The sequence below is a fragment of the Mercenaria mercenaria genome, chromosome 4 (genome assembly GCF_021730395.1).
Source record: "Mercenaria mercenaria strain notata chromosome 4, MADL_Memer_1, whole genome shotgun sequence".
Taxonomy (NCBI): Eukaryota; Metazoa; Mollusca; class Bivalvia; order Venerida; family Veneridae; genus Mercenaria; species Mercenaria mercenaria.
This window is the reverse complement of record NC_069364.1, coordinates 10,958,048-10,970,632: the sequence shown is the minus strand read 5'-3', so window position 1 is coordinate 10,970,632 and position 12,585 is coordinate 10,958,048. Positions and strand designations below refer to the sequence as shown.

The window sequence follows — 12,585 nt, the reverse complement described above, 5'->3', positions numbered from 1 at the left end:
CCATAGTTCAAAACGTATATGGCCTAGAATAATGAATCAATTATATAAAATGTTTGTTGAAGCTATAGCCTATCCCCTGAGCCGCACCATGAGAAAACCAACACAGTGCATTTGCGACCAGCATGGATTCAGACCAGCCTGCGCATCTACGCAGTCTGGTCAGGATCCATACTGTTCGCTTTCAAACCCTAATGTAATTAGAGAAACCGTTAGCGAACAGTATGGATTCTGACCAGACTGCGTAGATGCGCAGGCTGGTCTGGATCCATGCTGGTCGCAAAGCCACTATGTTGGTTTTCTCATGGTGCGGCTCACTTATTGAATGGGTTTCCAGCCAAAGCCAGCAAGTCATTCAATAAGTGTATGTGCTATCCCATCACGGGATGTTAAGTACTAGCTTGCGTCTATTTGTATAATAAAAAAGACCAATATATATATATATATATATTATGTGTTGATTTTAATACGGTGAAAACAACAAAATAAACCACTCATTTTTTCTTCCCTTTGGCACCCTTCGCTTTTGCAGCACTTTTAGCGTCTGCTTTGTTTCCAAGAATTGACTTCCTTGCATTTGTTGTTGACAAGCGTCCACTTTGCAATATTGAAGACTGGCGACCTAAATGGGACTGTGAGCGCCCGGCATCAGATTTGTTCAAACTAGAAGCCTTTCTGTCTACTGTCCGACCGCGTGGATCAAGACCTGAAAATGTAGTTTGGTACGAGTATTCACAAACTATCGAGAGACTTTACATTTACATCCAGTTTGGCACTAAGGAGATAAAAAAACAGATCCATAGGCCGTGAGCTCAATCTACTTGTTGGTCTTGACTACAGACGGTATAAGAACGTTGTTTCACAAATAATCAAGGCCTTCGATAACGCCCTCGTTGTTCAATTCCTACGCATCTGAACGATGAACCGTGGTAAATTAGACGATAAATCACATGAAGGCCTTGATTGTTTTCATTCTGACATGCTCATTGACATATTTCAATAAATATGTTGAACCTCATTTACCCGAGGAGTAATGTATTGGACGTCATGTGGCAATTTGACGTCAAAATTGACGTCATAATGCTCTCTTACCGGTCCGCGCGTCAACCGTTGTTTATCGCAGAATATACAGAGCTTGATTTCCTTCTTTGTTTAACTGGAAATCAAGTCGAGTCATGTTAGAATTTAATATTTCACACGTTTTAGCTAACCAACAGCTGCAATTAAACTACAGCAAGACGGAGACAATTATTTAACAGCAGAAATATATCAAAATATATGCTAACCTCGATAAGGACTCTTCTTCCGTCTCAGTTCGCCTGTAAGGATCTTGATCTTTCCTGAAAAACAGATAAAAGAACTCTCTTTTTTAAATAGCGACATTATGGTTGTAGATGAGTAGTATATGTGTAAAATGTAATCAAATAAATGTCCTAAATCAGAAAAGTTATCTGAATTTCTAAAATGAACTGGTCCATCATACAATTTAGGCAGTACCACTTACTATTTGAAGGGGTTTTCACTGAAATTTTACTGAATGAATAGCGAACAGTGCAGACCACCATCTTGGACTGCACTAGCGAGTAAGATATGGAACAAAAAATGGCAAAGATGTTCCCTTTTGTGAAGAAAGCACCAAAGTTTGCATGAAATTACTTTAAGGTATCCCAAATCCCACACGAGGAGGAGACACACTATATCTGCCCTGGAACCTCCTTTTAAATCAGTTTAAAAAGGGAGGTAAAATGTCTTGAAAATAATATTTTTTTCTTTAAATTGAAATTTATCTATAAAGTAATGTTTCATATGATCAAAACATGGATAACATATCACTAGCATAGCCAAACAACCATTTGCTATTGACAATATACAAACTTTACTACAAAATACTCTTATTTCTTAAGATACATACTAAAAAGGGAGGTAATCAGATTTTACTGTATGTTTAATTTCAAAACTGCGTGTGAAAAGATGTTTCTTATGAAGAAAAAATGAAAGTTGTATTATAAAGTGTTATAAAGTATACTGGATCAGAAATGGACTACATATACGATTTGTTGGCTTGAATAGACCAAAACCTGAGGCCCCAAAGGGGAACTACCTTTTATTTATTTCAATTAAATATATCTACAATTTCAAAAATGTTAATTCATTACCTTAACCAATTATAACCCTTGACACACAATTTATTCAATTACATTTTATACACACTCAATAAACATGACTCAGGAAAAAATAATATTAGGTCCTTAAACAAGAAATTGTTAAAAATCACATTTTAAGGGCAAATTAATTTATTTCAGTCGTTAAAATATCATATTTCTAAACTTAACATGAGTAAAAAACAAACAGAATTCATGGATCAAATGTATACAATATCAAAAAAAGAAAAAATATTCACATGTTTAGGTCCATGAGTTAACCTGTATATCTGTATTTTTATTAGGGCAATAGATTTATATAAAAAGAGAGGCCCTTCAATGGATCATTTTGTATGTTACATAACAGTATAATCATATAAATATAACCATGTTTTCAAATCAAATGACTCATCCAAAGACCCATAAGATAAAAGAAACTGATATTTACACCCATTCAATGGATATATGAGAATTGTAACAGGTTTCCCAGTACTTCTCTAGTACATTTGTTTGACAAATTTATATTTCTTATACATGAATGTGTTATTGCACTGGCATTTAATTGGTTCTATGAAGTGTACATAGTAATGAAAGTCTAGTGTCATTACTGGTCAATCTAGATTTAACAGAATTAAGCAATGCAAGTGTCACACTTAAGGTATACAGACACTAAATAGAAAACTGGCGCGGAAAAAAATCATGGTAATTGCAAAAGGCGCATTCAAAGAGTCCTCCTTCTTTGCTCTGTAGAGCTTCTGTCCTTCCTTTTTTACATTTTGTTTGCTGAAATCACATAACAGATCTACCCTTGACATATAGGAAGCATTTTCGCAATAATATGATAGTATGACAGATTTATCATGGAAATGTAGGTCATACAATTTGGGGTATCATTTTTAGTTGATATTGTAGTCGGTTTGTTTGACTGAAGTACATGACTCCCATTTGATGTTTTTTTTCAGCACTGACAATATTCTTTAAAAAATGTAACAAGGAGCTGCGTTCAATAAACGCTTGATGCCCCCCAGTGGCATCCTTGTCGATAGATTTTGCACCTAAGTCCAAAACAAGGTCAAGGTCTAACTGAGGTCAGTTGATGTTTGAAGATGAGGAATGGTCACAGTTTACATCTGTATAAGTATCAATTCATTCTTGTAAGGGGTATTAATGCTAGACGAAACGGTCCCATTTGGTTAACCAAAAAGCAACCTAAGTTCAAAATGAGGTCAAGGTCAAGGTCAAACTGAGGTCAGGTGATGTCTGAAGATGAGGAATGGTCACAGGTTACATCTGCATTAGTATCAAGTCATTCTAGTAAGGGGTATTGATGCTAGACGAAACGGTCCAATTTGGTTAACCTCGTACGGACGGACAGGACAATCACTATATGCCTCCCGCATCAGTAGATGCTGGGGCCATAAAAATGTAAGCTACATACATTTAAAACGGGTCCTGCTCTGTGCTGTAGCCATTTGAAATTTATCAATTTTATCTAGAATAAAGAAGGCCAGCTATTTAGTATGTCCATACCTTAATGTCTCTCCACAAACATGGCTTCATATATAAATATTAGAAATGTGAACATCAGGTAATTTAGATGTTTTCATGCTGTCTATTTCCTTTAGGAACTAGAATTTTATCTGGCACCATTTACTGACTTACAGCTTGATACCTTTGTTCATAACATGACCATGTATTGTTCCAAAGGTTTGAAGTCACAACATGTGGTACACTAACTGGTATGCGACATGGTACACATTTGTTTGCCGTAGATGCATAAAAACAAAACCACAAAGGCATAATGTTACGAGCAACAACACTGATACACACTGTTACTTTCTATAGTAAAACAGTTTGCTAGTTGTTAGCTGTAGCTTCATTTGGCCATTTCAAACAGTTCTGGTACATGCTGACTTATTCCATAGTAAGCTGTCTTTTTGGCATAAAAACAAGGACAAAAATCCAATAGGAAAAGACACATGAAAGAACGTAGACGTAAAGCTAACATTCTTTATAATGCATTATCAGGTTGTGAAACTGTCTCAATACGTTTGCAGAAATATCAAAATGAAGCCAGAGAATATATTTTCTTAAGCAATTAGACGTATTGAAAGCACCCCCTGAGAGATGTTCACGTATGTAGCAAATACCATTGTATCAAGCAGGTTGTAGACAGGCATTTATAGCATACATTGACATTGCTAATCCTGTCAACTAGAAATGGTCAAGAGAACTGGTACTTTGCTTTAATTATGTAATACACTTCATAATTAGCTGCTATAAGTTGGAGGAAACTCATCAACGTAACTACAAGAATACATACAAAGGCAGATATAAATGTATCAAGCCAGTCCTGTGTACTTAGACATTTTGAAGACATGTGTACTGGAGAGTGAAATACTGGCAAACTTATTACAGTTTTAGTTAAATATTGAAAGGGTTGTTACGCCTAAAATTAAAAATTGTTTGTTTAGGGTAACCTGATTTCAACTTTTGTAAGTTCACAAAAAATGCTTGGGACATTACCCTAAACAAGCAATTATTCTAGGACTTATAATTACGCTACTGAGAGGTATTCCTAACACTATAAAGAGCACATATCCGCTATGATTATAACTAGGACGGCTAATATATTTTAAGGAGACATTGTTTATAAACTAATCGATTAATCTTTACCTTAAAAAATTTACATCTAACTCTATTTGGTATGACCTTCTTTATTTCTGTATCACATTTTCATCTTAAACTATTTTTATATGTAACTATTTGCGTTTTTGGGGTGTCTGCAGTAAATCATTGCACTTTAGAAATGCTCTGCGGAGGGGTTCAGTGAGAGAGACCGTCTAATGGTAAAGGTGTTGTCAGATCAATAGGAAGGTCGTTGGTGCAACCGTACAAAGATTAATCTATCATACAATACCAGTGCTATTTTCAAGAAAGCGGAATTTAGACTGATTCTAAAACTTGAAATCTTTATCTAATTCAAATAAATTAGTATTGAATATAGTATAAATTAATAATAAATACAACAATACATTTAGTTCACATTCCATTTTCTTTTGTTTTAAAGAAAGCATTAGGATGATCGTATGCTTTAGCTTGAAGTCATTAATTGTCTTGAAAAACATATCAATTATGTTTTGTATCATACGTTTTACATGAATTTAAATTAGATATTGAATTACAAGAAAAACACAAAATAACCCCTTCTATAGCTGCTCTTTTGAATGCTTAATAATATGCATAGGGAAATCGAACTGTCGGTACCCCATGTAAGTATAAGTACTGTAAAATCGATTATATGAATTACAGTATGTAGTACTACGTATATGTGAACTTGTTTTTATAAAATACCCTTAATGAACCTCAAAATGTAAAGAATGTTTAAATAATATTTTGATATAATTAAATACTAAAATTAGTTATGTTTATCTCAGTGATATAATATTCACAACCTGTAAATGAAATTTTTAAACTATTTTCCCCCTTTTAGGGCATCATCTATGCCATTTGTTAGTGTCCTATATATCAAATGTATATAAAATGTAACTAAATAAATATTATGTCAATAATAGTTTCTTATTTTGGTTTTAAATTAACCGTTTGGACATTGCTTTCAAAAATATATGATTAAAATATATAAAATGTAGGTCCCTTTTTGGGGCCTCATTTTAAGCTAATTGAGGTTAGCGAACTGCGTGTCTCCTCCTTTTTTTGGATTCAGCATACTTCAAAATAGGTACATACTAAGTTTGGTGCTTTCTTCACAAAAGGAAACATCTTTTTCCTATAACCTACTCACTACACTGGTCGCAAAGGCAGAATCGGTTGCCGACAGCAGGCTAAAGGTTAATTTAGATGACAGTAAAACCGGTAAGTGCTATTAGAGTTCCAGTACGACATTACCTAAGCCGTGGCATACTTCACGGACCGCCAGGGGAAGTAACTAGTATCATGGATTTGGAATAGGCACAACCATGTTGCCTATGCGGAAGCCGATGCGGAGACAAGAAAAGGTTCGTTAAATGTTTCCAGAAGCGCACGATAAATCCGAGCACACCTATAAACAATAACAGAAATGTTGAAGGAAAATACACAAATCATGCAAGACTATATGTTTTATGCAGAATGTGTTTAACAAGTCCTACTTTCAAGTTGGGGGTATGTTTTCTCCCAGTCCTCCAGCTGTGGCTTTACCGTCTTGTAGTTGTCAGAATCGGGAATTTCTGTAAACGACATTTGATAAGATTTTATATTTCGAACTACTTATTTGTGCAAAACTACTATGGCGTTTTTAATAGAGTAAGTTCATGAAAATATTTATTTTTCTAAAGGAATATTTTTCACAATCGTGAATTAGACCTAATTACTTGATCATTTATGCATCAACTGGCCATAGGTTCAAATACTAGTGGGGTCAAGGACCTCTGCCTTAGACGTTAGTACTTGTAAGATTTAACTGCTAAATACTTTCGTTATTAAGTTGATCTGAAACGAATAAGTAAACTGTATTTCAACACGTAATAAATACATAATTATATCTTGTTTTATAATCAAATAATAATATCACTTTGTTGATGCGAGTACTTGAGAAACAGGTATTGACTTATTTTCCAACATGACGGGTACACAGGTAAGGACTTTTTTCCAACATGACGGGTATACAGGTAAGGAGTTATTTTCCAACATGACTGGTACACAGGTAAGGACTTATTTTCCAACATGACGGGTACACAGGTAAGGACTTATTTTCCAACATGACGGGAATACAGGTAAGGAGTTATTTCCAACATGACTGGTATATAGGTAAGGACTTATTTTTCAACATGACTGATATACAGGTAAGGACATATTTTCCAGCACGATGGGTATGCAGGTAAGGACTAATTTTCCAACATGACTGGTATACAGGTAAGGAAATATTTCCAACATGACGGGTATATAGGTAAGGACTTATTTTCCAGCATGACGGGTATATAGGTAAGGAATTATTTTCCAACATGACTAGTATATAGGTAAGGTCTTTTTCCCAACATGATCATAAGGACTTATTTTTCAACATGACTGATATACAGGTAAGGACATATTTTCCAGCACGATGGGTATACAGGTAAGGACTTATTTTCCAACATGACTGGTATACAGGTAATGAAATATTTCCAACATGACCGGTATATAGGTAAGGACTTATTTTCCAACATGACGGGTTTACAGGTAAGGACTTACTTTCCAACATGACGGGTACACAGGTAAGGAGTTATTTTCCAACATGACTAGTATATGGGTAAGGTCTTTTTTCCAACATGATCATAAGGACTTATTTTTCAACATGACTGATATACAGGTAAGGACATATTTTCCAGCACGATGGGTATACAGATAAGGACTTATTTTCCAACATGATTGGTATACAGGTAAGGAAATATTTCCAACATGACCGGTATATAGGTAAGGACTTATTTTCTAACATCACGGGTATATAGGTAAGGACTTATTTTCCAACATGACGGCTATACAGGTAAGGACTTACTTTCCAGCATGACGGGTATACAGGTAAGGACTTATTTTCCAACATGACGGGTTTACAGGTAAGGAGTTATTTTCCAACATGACTGGTACACAGGTAAGTACTTATTTTCCAACATGACGGGTATACAGGTAAGGACTTATTTTCCAACATGACGGGTGCACAGGTAAGGAGTTATTTTCCAACATGACGGGTTTACAGGTAAGGACTTACTTTCCAACATGACGGGTATACAGGTAAGGACTTACTTTCCAACATGACGGGTACACAGGTAAGGACTTATTTTCCAACATGACGGGTATACAGGTAAGGACTTACTTTCCAACATGACGGGTATACAGGTAAGGACTTATTTTCCAACATGACGGGTATACAGGTAAGGACTTACTTTCCAACATGACTGGTATATAGATAAGCCTGTCTTCGAAACATTCTCGAACATTGTCATGTGGGGCAACTAGATGTACCAGCGCCAATTTACCATTCTCGTCCAACAGATCAATAAATGCTGAAATTGACAATGAAATTTGCGTTCTGAAGATGGCGTACTTTGCTTAATTTTTATCTCATTCAGTCTCCGACATAGGCTAAAGACTCTTTTAAACAGATGAGTTGTGTTCTCAAGGTAAATAATTCAAGAATGAATACAAGAAATGAAATACAATCTTCATTTTAACAAAATTACTGATATTGAACGTAATGAATATATACCGCGTTTGTCATACTGGCATTTCTTACGCAAGTACTCCATAAAAATTTGCTGACGACAATTTGGGTTTATTATCAGCTCCTCATTCTCTGAAAATAAAAAGTATGATATGATATGTTCCTGTACATTCTGGACTTTCAGGTAATAGATGCTATCGTTGTTTTACATAAGATAACGAGTTTACTTGCACAGCCGAAATTCTGATAGATGGTATAATTTTAAAAGTGGTAAGTTTATGCTTTCATTTACCATTTTAACTTTGAAAATGACCACATTATTTTTTTCATTGAAATCGATAGGAAATATCTAATTTTGGACAAAATGCTTTATAATTTAGAGTTGAATATAAAACAAGATGTTTGTAATCTGACGACAAAGATCGAAATTCAATTTTGATACAGAGGCGTGTACCGCACTGGACCGACGACCGAATTCTTTTCCATAACGTGAGCACTGATTTCCAAATCAACAAATCAAGATCGAAAAGAGCTCAACATCGAGCAGACATTGAATTTTCCCAACTCGGAGATTGTAATGATGTAACTTGGCCAGATATAGTCATTGATTACATCTCAAACACACTTTCAAACAAGAATAATTCTTAATATTTTTCTTACATTAAACTTTATCATATTAGGCTAACTAGCACTAGTATTGAATAATAAATTTCCGAACCAGTATGTGTAATCCAAAAGTAATAGATCGCTTACAAATACAAAGTACTTCCTGTATTCTGCTGTTTCGATTTTCATTACGATGGGACACCTGCACTTTACCGGTACGCACTTTCATTTATTCTTATGGCCACCGCCTGCCCCACCCCCCCCCCCCCCCCCCCCCCCCCTCCCACACACACACGTTTTTCTTTTTTTTTATTTATTAAATAGATAATTGTTACAATTTATTTAAGTGGTTGTAAGAAGCACATCCTGCCTATTAAAATCCTAGTAGAAAGTGCGTACCGTAAAGTGCATTCTGGCCGATACACGAAATTTCGAGAAGTATTTCATAACCGTCGATTACACGAGCCAATCTGATTATAATTACTGATAACGGTTAGCTCGTGTCTGCTAACTCAGTCACTTTTACTCTGTCTTCTTTAAAGCAAACAGAAACAACAACAATAAAAACAAACATTAACAAAGTAAATAGTACCTCCATATTGGATTGTAACGAACGTTGTCATATTTCACGATTTAATGCACGCACTGGTTCATATTTTGGAAGCAAATTGAGCGCATCTAGAACCCGCGAAGTCTGATAACATAACTATTATTGACGTGACGATAAAACCAATGGAAACGACGTCAAATACGTTAGCGCTGGTAACGTCAAACCAGTTACATCACGACGTATCAAGCATTTATGCGCCACGTTACTACATTTTAAGAGAAAGAGGTACTCAAAAATGCAACAGATAAATAAACAGATATTTTTTATAGACATACTCCAATCCTTGATGTTGTTTTTTTAAGAGAAAGCTAGCCCCATGCACAGGCAACCATGTTTTTATTGAAACAGAACGATTTAAAAGACATTGGTCGCCCAAGGAACATTGCTGCCAAATTATTTTGAAATCGGGCCAGTGGTTTCGGAGGAGAATTTTTATGTGGAAAGTGAGTTCTGTCTTACTTAACTTATGGATAAAATGACTAGATATATTTTACAAACATTTTCAATATAGATTAAAGTATTTTGCAATTATGGAATTTTTCATGGTATCAAAGCACTTTAATTAACGTGATGTTATTGCTGCCAACGCCTTTTATTGGAATTCTTAATTCAACTTTCACATATCCCCAATTTTTAGGAAAACTTACATACATGATATACATAATGAAACCAAAAGTACATGTTATCAATTTATTCATACTTTTGGTAAATTTTTCGTCAACTTATAATAGCTCACATTAAAAGTATGTGTACGAAAAAGCGATGTTCTATAAAGGTATTAAAAAAGAACCTGCAGATCTAAATTGGTCGTTTTTCATATGAAACATTACAAAGAAGAATTTGAATAAGTGACCTTTAGCTTTCAGCGTCACTTGTCGTTTGTTTCTGATCCCCGTACCGTTCCCTGGCGGAAAAGTCCGTTTTCAGTCTTATTTACCATATAAACGTATATCGATAGATCTGTCTGTCTGTCTCACGGTCGATCTATCTGTTTGATAATGGCATACATTTCTTTGTAGTGTAACGGACACGAGTGCGTGCCATGATTAGTGAAGGAGTATTAAAATACTAGTTTCCACAGAAGATAGTGAGAGTGTGAAATCAAAGCAGATTATGTGTAAATAAGGTATGAGTAAGAAAAAGCTGAAAGTTTAATTCTGAGACAGTCCACTTGAAAGGGTCCAAGTTAGGCATGTGACAGCTAGAAATGTGATGAGGCAGACCATTCCATAAGATAAAAATAAATAATTACAGCATTGCGAGAGAAACTAAATCATCCTGTTGTGTGTCATAGTGCTTTGTTTGTTTGTTTTTGGTTTAACGCCATTTTTCAACAGTATTTCAGTTATGTAACGGCGGGTAGTTAACCTAACCAGTGTTCCTGGATTCTGTACCAATACAAACCTGTTTTCCGCAAGTAACTGCCATCTTCCCCACATGAAGCAGAGGTGGCGGACGAATGATTTCAGACACAATGTCTTTTGTCAAATCGTCATGGTGAACATACGCCCCGCCCGGGGATCGAACTCACGACCTCGATATCCGTAGATCTGCGCTCTCCCTATGCGTCGGTATCATAGTGCATTTTCACCTACCAAATGTCTACTATGGTTCGTCCCTCATTTCTCTCCAAAACCGAGAAAGCATTTCATTTGGTAATAATTGTTTAAACAAGAATGCCACCCTGTCATAATAACGCATGTTAAAACAAATCAATTTGTATAAGAATGGTTGACATCAAAGAATAAATGAGCAGTTATTGTGTTGTTGTTTTTTAATTTCGATTAATTCAAGGACCATAACTAAATAACTGAAATACTTATCCGATCGGGTTGATTAAGAACAAAGTAGGCATGAAATACACTTTATTCTGAGAAAATATGCTGTAGTTATTGGGCAGACATTGATAATTTTCGGAATTGCAACTAATTCAAGGACCATAATTCTACAGACAATATTTAGAAACTCACTGGTTATCGAACATAACCGAGATTTTATAGTAATATATCTTCTGTGTTAGTATGGTTGACATCAAAGAAAAATATGCAGTTTGGAGCAGACACTGTCAACTTCTGCATTTTTGACAGCGTCAACGGCAAGAACTCTTGAGATATTGATAGAAACTGACTTTTCAAATCAGACCTCGAACATTAAGATGTAAACTTAATGTACGTCTGGATCATTTCTGAGAAAAAAGTTATCGAGCAGACTCTGTCAAATTTGACCAATGCAGGGGCCATAACTCTGGAAAACGAACTTGAACTTTACTTAGATTTTAAAGGAATACACACTGTATAAGTTTTGTTTAGTTTTGAGAAGAAATTCACTAGTTATCAGGCAGTATTAAAAGTAATGAATACCGTCGGCCTTTCGGCGTACTAAATGATACCTCTGTAATACCGCCCTCCTGTATAAAATTAAGACCTGTTTTACATCAGTAAAATGCATGTAAAGAACCTGATTTCTAGAATTACAAGACTTCATAAAAGATTTATTAGGGTATAATTAATTCAATTAGTTCATCCGTTGAAGAGATATTGAAATGAGAACAAAATTTCAAGTCAACAATTGGGCCATGATGACCTTACGTCGCTCACCTGAGTTTCACAGCTTAAACCTTTTTCATTGAGGCTATGGTTTTACCAAATCAACATAATGCAACTACTGTATTTTGGTAGAGGATAAACCTAGAAACAGCTATAGTGAAATTCTTCTGAAATCAACAGTTTCAGTTGAGATGATTTTCAAAGATTCCTCTACATAAATATTAGCCAAGCACATGGCTGCTATGTTGTTGTTGTTGTTTTTTGTTATCGGGATGACAATCCTTGGTAGAAGTTCACCAAATGAATATCTCTGCAAACTTAGTTATAAACTAATATCTGGACAGCAATTTTCAAACATAATAGAGAGGCTGATCTTGGTCTGCACTGGCCGCAAAGGCAGAATCACTTGCCGACAGCAGGCTGAAGGTTAAACAAGAGTACCACAAAGCGGACAAAATACACCCAATATTCTAGATCAGAGGAGAAGGTAAA

At 35.3% G+C, this 12,585-nt stretch overlaps 1 protein-coding gene across 1 annotated transcript; it reads right to left on the bottom strand.

The window, feature by feature from the left end:
* Positions 1-441: 441 nt before the first annotated feature.
* On the bottom strand, positions 442-9,688 carry LOC123550968 (uncharacterized protein CXorf65 homolog). The gene is made up of 6 exons (XM_045339505.2): positions 9,530-9,688; positions 8,377-8,463; positions 8,054-8,173; positions 6,287-6,364; positions 1,284-1,337; positions 442-703 (listed from the first exon to the last, which is right to left on the bottom strand). The coding sequence occupies exons 1-6, from the start codon at positions 9,558-9,560 to the stop codon at positions 492-494; spliced, it is 582 nt and encodes a 193-aa protein (XP_045195440.2). The 5' UTR covers positions 9,561-9,688; the 3' UTR covers positions 442-491.
* Between the last annotated feature and the right edge of the window lie 2,897 nt (positions 9,689-12,585).

Excerpts from the sequence above, each read along its gene's own strand:
- LOC123550968 (XM_045339505.2), bottom strand. The coding sequence starts at position 9,560 with ATGACAACGTTCGTTACAATCCAATATGGAG. Across the intron at positions 6,365-8,053 it reads TATACCAGTCATGTTGGAAA|AAATTCCCGATTCTGACAAC; the intron begins GTAAGTCCTTAC and ends TGTCGTTTACAG. Across the intron at positions 704-1,283 it reads GAAGAAGAGTCCTTATCGAG|GTCTTGATCCACGCGGTCGG; the intron begins GTTAGCATATAT and ends CTACATTTTCAG.